This window comes from Phoca vitulina, unplaced genomic scaffold (genome assembly GCF_004348235.1).
Source record: "Phoca vitulina isolate PV1807 unplaced genomic scaffold, GSC_HSeal_1.0 scaffold2, whole genome shotgun sequence".
Classification (NCBI taxonomy): Eukaryota; Metazoa; Chordata; class Mammalia; order Carnivora; family Phocidae; genus Phoca; species Phoca vitulina.
Genome location: NW_022589705.1, coordinates 93,561,676 through 93,581,427, shown reverse-complemented (window position 1 = coordinate 93,581,427; position 19,752 = coordinate 93,561,676). Strand labels below are relative to the sequence as shown.

Below are 19,752 nucleotides of genomic sequence, written 5' to 3'. Positions count from 1 at the left end.
TGATTTCTACATTTACCTCTCCTTTTTTAAAAAAGCATATGTTGAAGATGCTTTTTAGCATGTTGAAATGTTGCTATACAAAGGACACTACAGATTTTTGTTTTAACTGTAGTATCTTCTTGGGAATTTTTGCTGAATGCCATAAAATACTGGGCCAGTTTGATACTACTGATAAATAAATATTCATCTTCTTTCCTGTACCATTACAAACTACTGGGATTTAAGAGTAGTGGAAATCTAAAACATTGTAGATTTGGAGCTCTAGAAGGAATAGAAGGAATGTAGCATGTCTTGTTTACGGAGAGTGCCTGAGCATTATCCTTTGAGGCTCTGGTTACCCCCTATCAAATACAATGTTAACCCACCCTGGAATTTTTTAGTTTCTAAATTTTTTAGTTTCAGAAGTGGTTCTTAACCTCTAGGATACCAGTATTAAAGACAGACATGTTTTAGAACTGCCATCTAGAACAATTATAACTTGTCTTTGTATTATAATGTGTCTTTGTCTTGGCGCTTTAATGCTATCCTTTCTTACGCTGGTGTTCCTTCCTGTCTTTTTTCTCCCTCTGCTCCTTTCCCTCTTTTCCACTTTTTCTGCCTTCCCTTCTTTCTGTCTCCCAGATCTGAAAGATTTTCAGAACAATAAGCATAGGTACTTGCTAGCCTCTGAGAATCAACGCCCTGGCAATTTTTCCACAGCATCCATGGGGTCCCTTACTTCATCTCCATCTTCCTGCTCACTCAATAGTCAGGTGGGCTTAACATCTGTGACCAGTATTCAGGAGAGGATCATGTCTACACCTGGAGGAGAGGAAGCCATTGAACGTCTAAAAGTAAGTAATAATTCAGACTGAATGAAAGGTGTTCTGTGTAGCTCCACAAAGCATAGTTGGTCTTAAAAATCACCGAGATTTTTGTTAAGGATACGGAAGAACTTTCTGACTCTTAGAGGTGTCCTGAAAATGGAATGTGCTGCTTTATAAGATAATTTCTTTTTACCAGAATGCTTGAGTCTCACGTGGCCAGGCAGAGATTAGAGAGATGCGTGGCCAGATCATAGGTTGGCCATGAAAATAACTGATAAATAGATAATGTCCTTTAATTCCCAGGTAGTTTATAAGTCACAGGGACATTGTTTAGTTAGAAATTTAGTTGGAAACTAATTTGATAGAAGCACTTGGATTCATTTGAAGATGGAATTCTGTATAGAGCCATGTCTGTGTTAGTAAAATAAATAGACAACCAAAAGAAGGCTTGAGCATATGAGTGGCTGTACCAGGCTTATTCAGAGACATGTGAAATGATAACTTGTGGAAGCTCATAGGAGGAAGTCTTGGAACCCTATTATAACTGCCGTGGGAGGGCTGCCTCCTCCTGTGCTGGCCCATGGGATCAGGGGCCTCAGTGCTGTGTTGCGCGCTTGCATCCTGCACGTGCGGGGCCACCTGCTGTGGCACCCAGCTTCACTCTCCCAGTCTGTGCTTGGCTCTATTGGGGATGTTCTTGTCTTCTTCGTGAATATGAAAGTGAGCGGTAGCAGCACCTGCTGATTCCTGGCTTCTTCCTTCCCCTCAGTGACTGCAGTGAGAACAGACCGTGCCATCCATCAAATCACTGTGACAGTATCACAGATGCTTTTTCTTTCCCTGCTCATTGCCTCCAGGGTGATCGTGTGATCCACGCTTTTGGGCCTTTGTATTCCCAAGGGCCAGGGCAGGGAAAAAACAAGGAGGGCAGAGAAAGTGTTTTCAGGAGCTGGGAAGTTGCAGTTGTGTTGGCAGGCCTTTTTGTGTTGCACTCAGCGCTCTCCACAACTGCCGCTCGCTCGAGCACTGTTGAGAACAGTAACACACTTGGGCAAATGAACGATGGAAAAGGTTTGTTGAGCCTTTTCACCGCTAAAAGGGAATGAAGCTTGATAATTGAAGATGACAGAAGGTTTCATTTCAGTTTTCAGGTGAGGCCAAGAAAGATTTTATGTGAAGACTGGGCCTCTGCTTCTTAGTCAGCCTACCTTTTTCCTTGGCATTTTTTACTTATTTCTAACCTAAGGTGGTTCAGAAACAAAAGTGATGATCTTGTTTCTTGCTTCAGAACTTGTTTGTAGGAAGTGGGTAAAGTTCTGAAATACCTAGCAAAGGGAGTAGGGTGAGAAATTCCTGCTTTTGTAAAATTGCCTTTGGAATTGTAATAAAGACATTAGTGAAGCCTGTGCAGGACAGCTTTATGTGTGTGTGTTTTCACGATGGGCATTGGTGACAAAGTTGCTGTGCGGGGTTCTGTTTGGGTCAGTGGGGGAAATGCAGGGGTTCCGTGGGAAAGAAGTGAAACCTCCTACTTACTATTTAATATAAGATGTTCTTTATCTTTGGGGATTTTGAATCTTACTTATATCGCCTATTAAAGCCTTGGTGTACAAATAAGATTATAATTTCCGTTAACTTACGTCTTGGTGTAAAAGAAAACAATTTTCCTAACTGCCACATGGGACCAACTGAAAATAACGTTGAATGTTAGGAGTCAAGACGTTAACCAGACTCTTTAAGAATTAGGTCACCCAATGTCTTCCACATAGTTTCTGGGGAATAACACTGCCATTATTCAGGGAACCCTCCCCCCAACCTTCCTACTTCCCACCAAAACAAAACTGTATTACTTCCATCAGAAAATAAATTTCTCTGTTTTAATTTTCCTTTAAGTCAGCATAAGTGAAATCTTCCATTTTCCCTACCTTTAGAAAATTGCTTCTTGATGGTTTTGCATTGGATTTTGAGTTTTTAATGCAGCATGGCAGTCCACTGAGGCATAAGTGCCTTCGTTCTGCTCCTGTTTTGTGAATGGTGAGAATTCAGTCCGGCAGACCTGCATTGTAATGCCTCAGGCAGATAGCATCTTGCATGCACAGTGCAAGGCAGTGGTTATACAACAGAAATGCTTGAGAATTCTTCATTTTTGGACTACTTCATTGTTGAGTGTTTAGGAGCTACGTTCCTAAGACATGATACTGCAGGAGAAAAATACTGTAATGGAAAACAGGAATAGAGGTTAATTCACTTCCCTAACATTTTATTTCCCTTTGCTTCTCTTTATTTTTGACTTTAAAAATATGATCAGTTGGTAAAATACTTTTGCATAACGTGTTGCTTCTGCTTCGTTTTTTGAATAGCTTCTTTCCATATGGAAGAGACCCATGTTACCTCATCATAAACAATCTCGACCCCTCCACAAACCTCTCTGGCAAAAGAGTGAAATGTAATTGCTTTCATTTTTTAATCACAACTCAAACTGAGTTGGGATGTATGTATCCTTGATTTGGATTCTTATTCAGTAAGGTTTTAAATATGTAACTATAGCTACTGTGTGGTGGCTCTGGGGTTTGTTTATTAATCTGGCATCAAAGTTAGTACTATGAGTGCCATCGCCTAGGCTTGGACTATAAATATCCACAAGTATCCATTACAGAAGCATGCAAGGGCAGGTGCTGTGCTAGGCGGCCCAAGGGCCCCACACTTGGAACACACTTACGGAGCATACTATGTTCAGTACAGTAAAACCTTGGCTATCTGATGGCTTCAAGGAATGTTCCATGTAGTAAGCATTTAACCTTTTAAATATCACAGTTGAAACTGTAATTTTTTTTCATGGAAATATTTCTGACTTGTTCTGCGGATTTCTCTGTCACCTTAACTGAATCATGACAAAGAAATTAAATTGTGTTTAGCTGTGTGAACATAATTATTAACGAGTGCTGCATAGATAGCTAGACATTCGTGATGTGAGACCAAAGTTGAATGGGGCCTGAGCCCAACATTTCTTGGAGCTTTAAAAATAGGTTCCTGATGTCACTGTTTTTATTTGGAATTTTTTTGTGTGTACTACCTGTGGGAAGGAAGGACCCTTAAAGATCGTCTGGACTCCTCATTTCTGAAGCATGCATCCCAATTTCAATTTAATCTTATAAGTTGGGTTTCTAGAGTAGGTAATGGGCAACATTGGGCACCAGTGTGCCAGGCCTGCCTACAGGGTAAGTTGATAACTCAGAGATCAAAAGTTATCTCATGTTGGCATCTCAGTTTTATTTATGCTAAGTTTGCTATTCAGGCTTGAAGAAATAATATCCTTCATGCTTTCTTAATTGATGGTGAGCTGTTTTGTAGAATATTTTCTTTAAAGCCTAGTGATTCTACCTTAATTGAAGAAAGAGCATCAAGAGTCAGGAAACCCCACTCTAGGGTTTAGTGGCTCAGGATGTAGTGTGGCCTCAGGTTAGTCTCTTAGCTTCTCTGGTCCCCAGTTTCTTTATCTCTAGATGGTTCTGGAATAAATGGCTTTTTTCTAGCACTGAACTTTTGCTTAATATCATTTTCTTTAACCTTTCTTCAGAGTTTTAAAAAATAAGCTTTTTTTTTTTTTTTTTTTTTAGTTTTTTTTTTTTTTTTTTAGGGAGAAGGAGAAGCAGACTCCTCACTGAGCAGGGACTCCCGATTTGGGCTCCATCCCAGGACCTGGGGATCATGACCTGAGCTGAAGGCAGACGCTTAACCGGCTGAGCCACCCAGGCGCCCCTAAAAAATAGCTTTTTAGACAACATAAAAATTGCAACGTGAAGCTATAATGAAAAATAAAAGAATATCATATTCAGCTAACTCATTAAATCTCTTTTTTTACAAAGAGATCATGTCCTGATTTACCCTCCAGGTGGGAAGTAAAATTAGAGAGTTCACATTAGAATTGGCAGCAGAGTGACAACAGGATCCCTAGACAGTGATTTTGCTACCTTGGGTGAATTTACATTTGCCCCAAAATAGAATAGCTTTTGTACAGCCAGATAAATCTCTTATCAGACATGATCTTTTCCTGAAAATAACCAACCAGGAAAAAAAATGTTAAGTTTCTCATGGGTCAGTTTGTATTCCATCACCAGCATCAGGGCTTGTGCGCCGCACTCTGTATAATAAGCACTGGTCTAGATGCTCTGTTTGGGCAGCCTGTTGCCCTAGTCCTTTCTTTCGAAGTGACCATTTTGAGACTGTAAAGGTTTCTACCCAGCTGTCTTTAATGAGCCTTACTATCACGTAGGGTGTGGTGCCAACTTGCCTTGTATTTGCCCTCTCACGGTCCTATGCAAAAGCATTTAGTACTACTCTGTTAGAGTTGTTTGTATAACTTCTGTGGTGCTTACTGACCACTTGGTTCCTGGCCATCTCCCTCCTTGCTGAAATTGTATGGGTGTTTTTGGTTGCTGGCCCTCTAGCGTGGCACGTTGTTTCCTGTCTCAGCTTGGGAGCGGTACGTGCACTGCAGGCTAAATCCGTCCTCTTGGAGGCCACTGGAGAGATGCTGTTCAGGTAGCTGTTTGAGTCTTTCAGCCCCTGGGTGTTGGGAGAGTTAAATGAGAGCAATTTAGGTGGTTCTGTCTTTCCTCCCCACCTTCCCCACTCCCTCTGTTGACTTGTTCTGGCATCTACCCCTTTGTGACTGACCCTTTTCTGAACGAGTACCTATTCAGCAGCCCCCTTCATGGGAACCACACTGATGTTTCTACCTTTTCTAACTCGCTCATCAGTTTTGCTCTTTGCCCTGCTTAGCTAGTTGTTCTTCACTGTCGTCATCATGATGCTCCCCTGTCTGTTTCTCCTGACTCCTGTACTCCTTTGCTTTTGCAGCTGCTGCCTGGAATTCTCACTCATGGCTTTTTAACACGCTCCCATGCCTCCTTCCGGAAAACCGAATCGCAGACACCTTAGGATTGATTGTATTATGTGCTCACTGTTTCTTTCTTTGTAGATAATTATGTTTTCAGATCCCAGAGGCTTCTTACAATGGCCTGTTAAATAATCAAACAGTGAGCTATTTTGTAAACTGTGCAGGGTTTTCATCCTGAATCACTAGTGCTGCTGTCATCAGAACTGGCATCTCATCACTCTTATGCTCCTGGCATCATCTTTGGACTTTCTAATTTCGTCTCCATGACCAGATCTTCCTCTGCTTTTTGCATGTGCCTGTCCTCAGGTCGTCTTCCTCCCTCCATTTTTCACCGAGTTGATTTCCTACTTGTCCTTCATTCATCAGTCTGAGCGTCATTCTTATGCTCACCCATTCTCCAGCGACCTGTGAACACTTCAGTTCTAGCATGTGACACAGTGTTCTGTTGTTTTCTCCTGCCCTACCCATTCACAGTCTGCGAGCGCACTGCTCTGGCCACACTGTGGTTCCTGGAAAATGCCAGGCATTTCTTTTTTTTTTTTTTTTTTTTTAAAGATTTTATTTATTTATTTGAGACAGAATGAGAGAGAGGGAGAGAGCACATGAGAGGGGGGAGGGTCAGAGGGAGAAGCAGGCTCCCTGCCGAGCAGGGAGCCCGATGTGGGACTCGATCCAGGGACTCCAGGATCATGACCTGAGCCGAAGGCAGTCGCTTAACCAACTGAGCCACCCAGGCGCCCAATGCCAGGCATTTCTTACCTCTTCCCTTACATATTCATGTGGTAGCTCCTGCTTTGTCTCTGCTCACACAGAACCTTGTCAGCGAGCCCTGTTCTGACAACCCCATTCCAAATTACTCCCTCATTTACCCCTTTCCCTTTCTTCCTTTTTCGCCAAGGCACTTGCCACTATCCCATGTACTATATATTTGAATTATTGATTAAAATTGATTACATTCTTTACTAGAATGTAAGTCTCATGAAATCAAGGATTTTTTCCCTGCCACATCCCTAGTTGCCTGAAACAGGGCTTAACATATAATGTAGTTCTGTATAATTATTGAATGAATGAATCATCAGTTACTTCTCTCTTCCTCATATACAGTAAACTCCCTGAGAGCAGGAAACATGTTTTAGTTCTTAATTTCTGGCATTCATAAAAACTCAGCGGGACACTGTCACTTCAGTGGCTATATGCCTTCGGCTGAGATTAATACTAACCCTTTCTCTATCAGGTATTGGGTTGTGTTCAGAAGGGTGTTATGTTGTAGAGGAATTAAAATATTCATTTACCCTTCAGGTTTTTGACTGGGGCTTCTGCAAACAAAAGACAGATTAATAAGAGAAAAGCACACAAATTTATTTAAGTTTTATGTGACACGGGAACCTTCATAAGGAAATAAAGACCCAAAGAAGTGTTAAAGCATTTTTTTTGCTAGGTTTGATAAAGAGGGAAGAGTTGTGGGAAATTATGATAGGACCTGGGGGAACTTATCAATGCCTGTTTGTTCACATTCCTCTTAGTGTTCTTCCATCTTTGGAGATGAGGATGCTCCTTTCCTCCAGGTGTAAGGAGGCTCCTCTCATGAGGGTCTTAAAACCTGCTTGAGGAGTTCAGAGTCCTTCCTGCAGAAACCATTTCTCAAATTACTTCAGCTTAAAATAGTCAATATGCCAAGATGCCATATTTTAGGGGAACACGTTCTAAGCCCCATCAGGCTATGGTGAAATAGTGAAACAAAAGCAATTGTTTGGTGGCTTTATTCTTTTGTAGAAGTGGTTTTCAGAAATAGAGTCCTGCATTTTGGGATGTTAATGTTACTCCTCTTTCTACACACACACATATACACACCCACTCCTTGGGCATTTTTATTAGGACTTAGGAGAATTTATATATCTAGGGCTGATTTAATGTTAGACCTAGTCTTCATGAATTTTATTGCACATAATATTAAGAAAGGAACAAAATCTCATTGTATTAGATTCTGCCTCATACCCACAAAGGGCATTGTGTGCTTCTTGCTGTCCTTCCTAGACATAGCGTGTTACATCATAAGGCTCTTCTTCACTTTAACTGTGGACTTCCTCTTAGGAATCAGAGAAGATCATTGCTGAGCTGAATGAGACCTGGGAAGAGAAGCTGCGTAAAACAGAGGCCATCAGAATGGAGAGGTCAGCAAGTTAAGCTCTCGGGGTTGTCTGCATATTCTCAGGGGAACTGGGATTCCTTTTATAGAAGGAGAAGTTGAGCTGGAAGTAAAAATGAAGGGCCCCCTTGCCAACCACAGAACAGAACAGAACTCAGCCTGCTCTAGGTCTTCCCCTAGCAGAGCTTATATAGTTAGACTACTCTAGGGAGTCCTGTGCTCATTACCATACTGCATCGTGTTCAGAGTCCATGTAAAATGGAAGATACTGAGGGATAGAGGGGTTTTTTTTTTAACATTTCTTCTTAGGGTGGGGGAGGGGCAGAGGGAGAGAGAGAATCCCAAGCAGACTCCACACCCAGCATGGAGCCCAATGCGGGGCTTGATCCCATGACCCAGAGACCATGACCTGAGCTGAAATCGAGAGTCAAGAGTTGGATGCTTAACTGACTGAGCCACCCAGGTACCCTGGGATAGAGTTTTTACTTTGTAAAACAACTGCCTTTGATAAAGGCCCAAATAATAAAGCTCTCTGATGATTGTCTGAGTTATGTTTTATAGAACCTCTTTGGTAAGAGGTGAAGTAGTTTGAGTTGCAGACTTTTAAAATCCCTTTTCTACTTTAACCTCTCAGTTATCTACCTGAAGGTGAGCATAACCCAAAATAATACTTTTCCTCTTGGGATGAATATACATTAAAAGAAGGTCAGACTTGTCTTCCCCCTTCATGGAAGATGAGGTAGAAGTAAGTGCTGATGTATTGATGCAGTGGATGTATCAAACAATTAGAATATTCTTATTATAGGGATTTTTTTCTTTTTAAAGATTTTACTTATTTATTTGACAGAGAGGTAGAGAGCACAAGTAGGCAGAGAGGCAGGGAGAGGGAGAAGCAGGCTCCCCGCTGAGCAGGGAGCCCAACGTGGGGCTCAATCCCAGGACCCTGAGATCATGACCTGAGCCGAAGGCAGACGCTTAACCAACTGAGCCACCCGGGCGCCCCTCTTATTATAGGGATTTTAAGCTAAAATTCTTGAATCAATATGATGTTGGGCATGGGAGCATCACATTTGAGAACATCACACTTATAGACAGTCTTCATATATCCAAGTTACTTTCTGATTGCTTTCTTAGATTTTGAAGAAGTGTTCTTTGAGTTAGATGTCTGGCCTTAAGGAATACCCCTGTCTTCCTTTTTTTTATATTAATAGACATATTATTTATGAATTACTGTCTGCCTCCAAAGTCAGATGAGACAAAGTTCTTATTTGGGTGAATTCAACTTTACCTAACATGGGAACAGAACTTATTTTGAATGTGCTGTTTCCCTTAAATTCTCATGAATGATGGGATAGACAGATTTTTCACATTTGCATTACTAACACAGACAATAGTTTTTGCTTTGCATGCTTTACTTTCCAGTTCACAAGAGACTGATTTAATTGACATTTTGGTATTGGTATTCTGATGTGCTTGTTGTTTTTCTAGAGAGGCCTTGTTGGCTGAGATGGGAGTGGCCATTCGGGAAGACGGAGGAACCCTGGGAGTTTTTTCACCTAAGAAGGTAGGAACCTGTTGTGAAACTCAACCCAACAGAAGCACTTCCTGTTTGTCTTGGTCACTGACGCACTTCTGGTCTTCCAGGGCTGGCCCCTCCTCCCTTCATTTTATCTTGAGATTTGTCTTAATTTCAGACATTTCTGATTTCATCTTCCAGTACAGGACAGTCTGTTTCTAAAATACCTATCGTGTTTGCTGTTTACAAAATAAAACCCAAGGCAGTATAACTTTCGGTCATGATTCAGTATGTTTACTCATCTGCATTGTTGCTTTCTCTTAAATTCCCAGCCTCTCACCTCACATACCTTGCTTCAGTTTGGCTACTCTTTCTATGTAGATTTTCCCACAGATGCCAGCAGCCCTGATTTATAACTCTTTGGAAGCAATTTCAGCTATTCAGGTTTGTGTAGAAAAATACCACGCAAGTTTGTTTCTGTAGTTTGTGTTACAGACAACCATTATACTGAGTAAAGCAATTCCTGTCCTCACCCTTCTAGCCTCCTCTGCTCCTTTCTTAGGTTTTTTTTTTTAAATGACTCCAATAGTACCCTCCCACTTACATAATCTTATAGTTGTTAGGTAGTAGATTCCTTGTAGCTAATTAGAATAGTAAGGTAGGTTTTGGTTTTTGGGTTTTTTTTGTTTTTGTTTTGTTTTGTTTTACTAAGTTGCTTCCTAGTTATTCTTAGATATTGGAAAACTGTTATCAAATTATTTTTGTGTGCTTCTTATATGACAGTAATAGAACATATTTATTTATTTACAAAGCAGATATATTCATGCCAGTAATAAATGGTTCTTCATTTCAGATGACCCCAGCTTGCCTATCAGAGACTTACACATGTTCTGCGGGGTCTGATGATGATCTCTCTAGGTTGGCATAGAATGGGCAAGGGGGTTTCCATTTTTGTGTTTATGTGATAGGAAATATTCCTGGTTTTTGCTAGGATTCTTTAGGTTTGGTTTTTCTGTCAAGGTCACATAACTTTTTTAGGAATTCCATTGCATTATTTTCAACAAAGAAGATGGTTTTAAAGACATTTTTGGTACACATCGTAGAACTGGAATAACAATAACAGTAATTTGTGTGTGTATTGCCAACAGTCTGTGATTTTCAGTTTAATAGTGTTTCCTTCAGTAAGACATTATTTGTTGAGATAGCATACTTAGGATTGTGGAGATTTTAGCAGTTACGGGTTTGATCAGATTTGTGCCTTTGTGTATATTGAAAGAGATTTTACAATGTCTTTGAGTGTTAAGAACTATATGGAAAATTTTTGTAACAACTTGTAAAACTATGGCATTTAACACAAGTCATAAATAATTTAAATAAGTGGTGTGATATAAACAGCACGGAATTCCACACTGAGATCTCTGTTTCCAAAGCTTTTTCTTACTTTAATTTTATGCATCTTGTTTTAACTTTCTAGACTTCCTCAGGAAAGGAAGGGATACACCACTGGCTACATCCAGATTCAGTTTTAGAACCTGTTTCTGATGTGTTAACTTGATTGTGGTAATCATTGCATGCACATTCGCCACCTTAAAAAAAAAAAACCTGTTGTACAGCCTAAATGTATACAATTTTTACTTGTCAATCATACCTCCATAAAACTGGGTCGGGGGAAATACTTTTAAGGCAAGGGGCAAACAGACAAAACCTGTTTCCAGGATCCCCTTTTTCTGAGGCCAGTGTCCTAATGGGCTTTAAAGAACACTGCCCACAGAGGGACTTGACTTTCTCAAACCAGCAGAGCTCTTAGACTACAGAGGCAGATGCTGATGTAGAGCTTTTTCTAATTTCTGTTTAATCATCTTTCTCATTCCCTGTTCTTAACCCTCTCATCTGATTCTTCTTTCATTTTTCCACATTTGCTGGCACTGTCTTGAGTAGATTTTGACCCCAAGACCATGTGACTTATTTTTGGATTCCAGTGGGGTATTTTCACCAAAGAAGGTTGGTTTTTCAAAGATTTTAGAAATATTAGAGTTAGATGAAGATTTTTACAAGATGTGTATATTGTTGAACGTCAGTGATTTTAATTTCTCTTTAATGTAAAGACTAATAAAGACAATAGCTGAGACCATGGAAGAAGTGATAAAAATTATAGAGGGAAATGCCAGGGGATGTGGGGACTTTTTTTTTTTTTTTTGTTAAAGATTTATTTATTTTAGGGGGAGGAGGGGCAGAGGGAGGTGAGAGAATCTCAAGCAGACTCCATACTGAGTTGCAGAGCCCTGTGTGGGGCTTGATCCCACAACCCTGAGATCATGACCCGAGCCAAAACCAAGAGTCAGATGCTCAACTGACTGTGCCACCCAGTCCCCCATTTTTTAAAGCAGTTTTATAGGGGCACCTGGGTGGCTCAGTGGGTTAAGTGTCTGCCTTTGGCTCAGGTCATGACCTCAGGATCCTGGGATCGAGCCCCGCATTGGGCTCCCTACTTGCCAGGGAGTCTGTTTCGCCCTCTCACTCTGTGCCTCTCCCCCTGCTTGTGCTCTCTCTATCGCTCTCTCTCTTTCTCTCTCATGAATAAAATCTTGAAAAAAAAAAACGAAAACAATTTTATAAAGTAAATGAAAAGTATTTCTGGAGATTGTAGGAAGGGAAGATAATTTTCCCTCTACCCGTTTGAGTTCTTGGCTGAGAGCCCTGTAATAAAAGGTTAGTAAGAGAAAAACAAAAATAAACATATTAACATGTCTGCCTCATGTATGTGTGGGAGCTACCCAAGGGAAAGTGAGTGACTCCCCAAGATGGCTTAGAATTCAGACTTAAATACCATCCTAGTAGGAAAAGGCGAGTGGGAATGTAGGCCTCTCAGGGGGGAATAAATGATTTTCAGGAAAGATGAAGGGGCCCTTGGAAGAACAGATGGAAGGTGTGATCATTTGTGACAAAGTCTGAGTGTGGTGTCGACTTCTGGTCTCCTTTCCTGGGATTCAAGTCCTTCCTCCCTGGTTAATGGACTCCCGAGGGGACATGGCAGCCGAGGCCATTTAGGAGGACCTGTCTTTAGGCATGAGAGGGGTTTCAAAGAAAGCCTCTCCCTGCATTTGCTGTTTTTCAGGTGCCTTCAGCTCAAAATAATCAGTATGTCAAAGTGGCATATTTTGGGGTGGCATATTTTGTTACCCTTCAAGATTTTTGTCCAGATAGTTACAAAAATTATTAACCCATCCAGAGAATCATCCTGTCCTTATTTTTCTTTTGTGTTCTTCATGCTTTGACCTTACCAAGAATTGGATCTTGTTCTTTATCCCTGAACTCCTGTTTTTAAATAGAATGTATTAGTGCAGTTTGAGAAGGCCTGAAGAGAGTGTTTTCTTTTTGTATGGAATTGCAGCTGGGAACTAGGAATAAAAGACATCCCTCTTCTAGGGACTGTGGTTAATCCAGGAAGCCATTGGCCTCCTGTAGGTCACTGTTATTGTCACTGCCCACCCAGTGGTACTTGCTCCAAATTGATCATCTGTACCCTTTTTCAGACCCCACATCTTGTTAACCTCAATGAGGACCCACTAATGTCTGAATGCCTGCTTTATTACATCAAAGATGGAATTACAAGGTATATTTGTTTCTTTTGGTCACTTACTGTTTTCTGTTCTCATAAATGATTGAATAACTAAAAAGTTATTTGTTGAAAAATTGTAATGATTTGCTGTTTTTTTGTGTCTGAAATAGTTACAAACTATCCTGTCTTCCCAAATTATGTAAGTGCTTTAGCCATCTGAACCAGTTAACATGTAGTTTTCCCTAAAAACCCTAAGTAAAATTTTTTTTTTCTAACTTCTTATATGAATTCATTAGGGAGATCAGTTCACTCGTGTCTTTTTATAAAGCTGAGTGAGTTACATTGATGTATCCTTGCTCCTTGGTTTCTTATTCTAATGTAGGGAGGTTGATCATATGTGAAAATAAAATTTGCAGTTGAAAGCCTCTGATAAAAAGAAGCGATACCTTTTTTGTACATACCAAAGAATATTCTTTGGGAGAAAGAGGTTCATTGTTTTCAGTGCTTTTTGTGTCTGAATTTCCCTGGGAAACACTTTCTCTTGTGTTCAGGGTTGGCCAAGCAGATGCTGAACGGCGCCAGGACATCGTGCTGAGTGGGGCTCACATTCAAGAAGAGCATTGTATCTTCCGGAGCGAGAGAAACAACAGTGGGGACGGTGAGAGTTCCTGGCGTAGCTTTTCCAACAACCTTTTCATTCTATATTACTAGAAATCCCCAGGGCTTGCTATTCCCTGTCTCTCTCAGTGATACTTTTTGTACAATCTAATATTTGAAAATGGAGAAACCTGGCCTGCTTACAAATGCAGGGACGGACATAGCTATTTTACATGAAAATAGCCTGGACAAAAGGAGCCCTTTTGTAACTGCCAAGAACTGAGCGGGACATAGGCAATTAGGCTTGGTCTTGAATGTTAATTATTTAATAGACAAGTAAGAAAGGAACAAATATCCTGGGTAGTGGGAGATTTGAAGGACCCCTAATCTTAACCCAGAATGTATTTTTTCTAGAAGGGAAGAAAAAGTCGGTCTTGATTTTTGTCTGGGTTACTAACAGAACAATAATCTAATGGTATTTTTGTGCTAAATGACTCATTCCTTTAATCAAAATATTAGCTGCTTTTGATCTTATGTTTCTGGTTTAGTACCTATATCTTATACTTAAGATTTCTGATGGTTTTCAGTTTTATGGACTGAACTGTCACATATCACCAAAACGACCATTTCCCATCTTCTTCTGAGGTTTGTCACATTCATTTAAATGTTTCTCTTAGCCACACGGCTGGTTTTGATACCCAAAAATGAACTATTATATAGATGCTCTGCCGCTTGGTTGGTTGCAGGAATGTATTCTAGTTACCCTGAATCTTCACAGTCATCTTCTTTCCATTGTTTTATTCCACTGGTTTGTGATGCTAATACTAGTTTGTTCTTCTTAGTTATCGTGACCCTAGAGCCCTGTGAACGCTCAGAAACCTACGTAAATGGCAAGAGGGTGGCCCAGCCCGTTCAACTGCGCTCAGGTGAGACTGGGAAAGTTGTTTTGTTTTTTTGAAGTCCTTTGCTTTTTCCTTTTTTTTAAAGATTTTATTCATTTATTTGAGAGAGAGTGCACGCAAGTTGGGGGGAGGAGCAGAGGAAGAGGGAGGAAGCAGACGCCCTGCGGAGCAGGGAGCCCCAGTTGGGGCTCAATCTCAGGACCCTGAGATCATGACCTGAGCCGAAATCAAGAGTTGGACACTTAACCAACTGAGCCACCACTCAGGCGCCCCTGAGACTGGGAAAGGTTTGAAGTCTTCAGTAAAGAACACGTGGTTTGTGTGAGCAACTCTTTAATTTTTGACTCTTTGTTTAAAGATTGAAGTATGATAGCGTTAGGATTTCTGTTCTTGTAAAACCACAAAAGCTCTCTTTTTGCCTTAGGGAAAGGAAGGGAGAGTGAGGTTATTACCTTAGATAGGTATACCTTTAAAAAATGGCTTCTTAACTCTGTTTCTGTTTTGTGCTAGGAAACCGTATCATCATGGGTAAAAACCATGTGTTTCGTTTCAACCACCCGGAGCAAGCACGGGCAGAGCGGGAGAAGACTCCTTCTGCCGAGACCCCCTCTGAGCCTGTGGACTGGACATTTGCCCAGAGAGAACTTCTGGAAAAACAAGGGATTGATATGAAGCAGGAGATGGAGAAAAGGTAATGCACAAATATGATGTGGCCCCCATGACTATCACTTCTTTTAAACATGCAGTATATAGCACTCATGGAACAGCCCAGTGATTTCACAGTTTGTTCTTTCCTCTCTTGTTTTTCTTTTCCTTGTAGACTACAGGAGATGGAGATCCTATACAAAAAGGAGAAGGAAGAAGCAGATCTTCTCTTGGAGCAGCAGAGACTGGTAGGAGTCCATCCTGAATCCTCTGTTAGGAAAAGGGCAGCTTGTTCTCATACCTTCCCTGTTCCACAGATGAGCACTTGCCCAGTTGCTTGTCCAGCTCTCATTGATACCATAGGCTCTTCTCTCATTTACTTAATGGAGAATGAACTTAGATCTCCTGGTAGCCTTAGCTTGAAAAAGTGTCCATAAAGGTACAGTTTTGTGCCTTTTATGTCTTAAATCTTTAGTTCTAGCAAAACCAAGTGCTTTTTGAGGAGCTAGTGGGATCTTTTCTGGTAGGCTTTACCTCTTGATGGTGGTTTTTGAGTACGCTGCAGTGGTGATTCTTTTAATGATAATTATATTGAATATTGAATTTAGTGAGTGTTTGCCTTGGTTTTGTTTCTGATCACCTGATAGTACTAATTCTCTGCTCTTGGGCTGACTTGGGGATTGTTCTTGTGCTGGGCAGACTTTTTTTTTCTTTTTCTTTTTTTAGTTAAACTGTGTCTAAAAGTGTTGCTGCACAGTTGCATGTGTTAATCCTTTTCTGTTCCCCTGCATGGAGTCTGAATTCTCAATAAGGGTCTCCGTGGCGTGTGGGATGACAGTGGAAGCAGGGGCTACACAGCAGCTCAGATAGTAGAAGGAAGCCTGGTTTCTCCGGGTTGAGAAAGATTTGGGTAAGCCGCTGAAAAGTTGGTTTGAGGTTGCAGCTTATAATGCTAATAGATTTAGCATTTTATGATGTAAATTGATTCTCTAAGTTTGATAGAAACTGAATCTCATGAATAAATAAGTTGACCCATTAGTTAGATTTTCATTTTTAAAGCCATCCAGCTTTGGTTAACAAAGCCCTGGTCATAAAAAGCTTCTTCTTGGCATTCATTTGATGTGTAAGGGAAAGGTATAATAAACCTTTGGGTACTGTGGATACAATTTAGGATTTTTTAAGACTCATAGACTTCTTTTAAGATAAGGAGAAAGCTGGGATACTGGTTTCTTCCCTTAGCATAAAACGTAGCATCTAAAATACTGTGTGTAAACTGCAGCCTTCTGGTCATGCTCTGCTTTGGAGAAGAGAGGCTGGTGCTAAATGGGCCAGAAATGGCAAAAGCAGCCTTTTTCAGGGCCACTCATTTCTTAGGCCTGGCAGTGGGTTAAACCAGTTAGTTTGTTGTCTTAGAAACTATAGTGAAGTCCAAGAAAGAATAAATCAGGTATTTGGGGCAAGATAACAGCAGTGTTCAAATCCCTTCACGAGGCCTAGTTGACATTTAGTTTTTAATGAAAACAGAAGGATTTGACTACAGTGTGATTAGGAGCTTGAAAGGTTTGTGACACATGAGGAGCCTTTTATCTTAATAATGTATAATCTAATAACACGCCTCTGATGGTCTGTGACAGATCAAATGAGGACAGGTGTCATTAAGCTGTATGTATCATTAACAGTAGTGCCTTGTATTTGTATAGTGCTTTATAATTTACAGGGAGCTTTAACATCCATCTTTTTTTTTTTTTAATTCCCCAAACAGCCCTCCTTGATAGGTGTGTATGTAAATAAAATGAGTAATAGTACCTCCAATTTATAGTTGAGGAACTGAGGCTAAAAAATGCTGTCTTGCTCACTCTTAAACACCTGTTAAGTCATGGGTCTGAGGCTTAACCTGGGGCTTCTGAATTGCTTCCATGTTCTTTCTGTCCAGTAAGAGCAGTGCTTCTTCACCAGCTGGGAGCCCTGTTAAAATGCAGATGCTGATTCAGTAGGCCTAGGGTGGGACCTGAGAGTCTTCATTTCTAACGAGCTCCCAGGTGATGCCAGCACTGCTGACCCAAGACCAGCCTTTGAATAACCAGGTGAGAAAGAATGATGATGGCTGGTGCTCTCCATAACCAAGAGCTGATGATCGTTCTTTGCTCTGAAGTAAAGATGATGACCATCAAATAAAGAGAAAGTAAATGTCTCTAAGACATATTTAGTTTCCAGGGGACATACTTAGCCTGCAAGTGATCAGGTTCTGGTTGTCATATGTTCTGTGTATCTGAAAGCAAGCTAGGATTTTCAAGAGCAGCTACTTAAAGCAAGAAGGTTGCTTTCCATCCCCCTAAGTCCAACTGTCTGTTCCACTCAGATTTCTTGTCCTCCAGAGGAATTGATTTCTAATGCCTTAGCCTGAAGAATATCTAGCAGTAACAATACTGAATGAAAGATGTATTTTTATGACCCTGTATTGGTCAGCCAACAGATACATTTTGAATGCACCCTATGAATAAACACTGAGAGGATATAAAGGAATAATTATTCAGTAAATATGTATTTAATATTATATGTAATCATTTTTGCATAATGACAACATTAAAAAACGGAATTCAGGCTCATGAGTTTTCTATTATGATAGTTCCCCAAATGCGTCATATAGTCGCAGTGCTGAACCTTCTCTTCTAGTTAGTGCTCTGTTACACACCTGGCCTTTCTGTGCTTGCTTTTTCACCTATGTCTTTTAGGTATCTTCTTTCTTCTTTCTGCACAAGCTTCTTGCACAGTCTCTTCAGGAGGCCTTTGCATTGGGATTTAATGAAAACAGAAGCATCATTTAGTGACACGAATTGGCCAGACCTGAGTAGTAGTTTTTCCAACTCTGTAATAAGTGAATCTAAATATCTTTAAATCTTTTTTGACATGAGATAGGGTGTACATCTTGGCACATAAACTTTGCCTACGGAATTTTTAGTATCTTGGTCAGTATGTGATATGGGGGCTGTAAGCTGAACATATTCTACAAAGACAATATGGTAGTATTTTATTTTATTTTATCTTTTTTATTTATGGGGGGGGTTAGGGAGGGGCAGAGGGAGAGAGAGAATCTTAAGCAGCCTCCACTCCCAGCACGGAGCCTGATGTGGGGCTTGATCTCGATGACCTAAGCCAAAATCAAGAGTTGGACGCTTATCTGACTGAGCCACCCAGGCGCCCCCAATGTGATAGTATTTTAAAAAGAATGAAAATTATGGCCACGTAATTTAATTTGAGTTCCTTTGGATTTATGTAGATATTCTTATTTATTTATGTTTTATTTTAGAGTTTAAAGACCTGATCTCTGCCTCTCAAGCGTGATATTATGAAAGCAGTGATTAGAATATTTGTTATTTCGTAGATGAGGTAGTATTCATTTCATCCTTGAGCAATCTTAAAAGGAAAAGAAAAGAAGCTGGGGTGGGGATAGAGTGATAGTTGTCAGTTATGTGGGAACAGTCAGAGTATATTATGTTCTGTAAAATTTAGTTTATACATACTGGCAGGAAGACCTTTTTTAGGAGTCAGACATATTTTTTTCTCTAATGTTTATTAATGTCCTCTTTTATCACTCAGATGAGACATTCTGAGGTTTAAACTAAAAATGAAAAAAAAATAGTATAGAGTCTGTAAATTTAACTCCATCTGCTTTTTGTTAAATTTTCAAATAGGTACAAATAATACAAATCAGCAGCTCTAAATTCAGGGACCAAATTATTGTCATTATTGTTAAAAGTTATTTTTTAGAAACAACTGTACATAGGAATCTTTGGCCTAGAAAGCAAGATACTATTTACTAGAGATAATTTTGGTAATCACAGCCAAGTAAAAGAGAGTATTAAGATTTTTTTTTTTTTTAACTAGACTATCCTGAACTACTCTTCTAAGTGAATAGTTTCTTTTCCAAGGAACTTTTATTTCCTGAATAGAAATTCTTCCTTAAGCCTTCCTTAATTCCATAGGGAATTCTAAATCTAACTTTGTTTTTGTGTAGATCCAACATTGCTTTCATGTCATGAAGATGTGCTTGTGTTATTTAAGAACAATTGATTATTATCCAGATAGCCCTTGAAGACTAGTTAGTTGGGCAGTCAGGCTGCGGTTTTGTTTTGTTTTAAGATTTATTTATTTATCTGAGAGAGAGCGAGAGAGCAGCAGAGGGAGAGGGAAAAGCAGACTGCCCTCTGAGTGGGGAGCCCGACTCAGGCCTCAGTCGCAGGACCCTGAGCTCATGCCCTGAGCGAAAGGCAGAAGCTTAACTGACTGAGCCACCCAGGCACCCCTGGGCTGCTGTTTTACTTGGGCCTAAAACAGAAGTAAACAGCAGCCTGACTGCCCAACTAAAGTTTTTGAAAATGAGGTAAAGTGCAAACATAGCTGGAAAGACAGAATTAGAGACAGCATTTTAAAGTGGATCTATTTTACCTAAGCAGAATATAATCTGTTTTATGTGCTGATAGGTAGAGTTGTCACTTAAGGTGATACTCCTCAAATAGCTAGAAATGCCATGGGTTTTCATAGAAAACATCTTTAGGTCATATTTATTAAAATACTACTTGGGGAATTTTAAATGATGTTTAATGAAAGTATATTTGCCTAGCTTAATTTATGTTCTGGAAACTTCTTAAAATTTTGGAGGTGAAGTGTTTATTGGTTTAAG

General features: G+C 40.1%; 1 protein-coding gene across 9 annotated transcripts in view; it reads left to right on the top strand.

The window, feature by feature from the left end:
• Positions 1-19,752, top strand: part of KIF1B (kinesin family member 1B) — a 138,635-nt gene that overhangs the window by 58,558 nt on the left and 60,325 nt on the right. For 6 of the 9 annotated variants that reach the window (XM_032393859.1, XM_032393835.1, XM_032393850.1 and 3 more), the window contains 8 exons: positions 700-833; positions 7,798-7,877; positions 9,341-9,416; positions 12,902-12,981; positions 13,479-13,585; positions 14,367-14,450; positions 14,937-15,117; positions 15,247-15,319. In XM_032393859.1, the coding sequence (XP_032249750.1) occupies positions 700-833; positions 7,798-7,877; positions 9,341-9,416; positions 12,902-12,981; positions 13,479-13,585; positions 14,367-14,450; positions 14,937-15,117; positions 15,247-15,319 (815 nt within the window). Of the gene's footprint in view, positions 1-621; positions 834-7,797; positions 7,878-9,340; positions 9,417-12,901; positions 12,982-13,478; positions 13,586-14,366; positions 14,451-14,936; positions 15,118-15,246; positions 15,320-19,752 lie in introns of all 9 variants that reach the window. The other 3 variants (XM_032393819.1, XM_032393842.1, XM_032393810.1) reach the window with 1 other exon arrangement.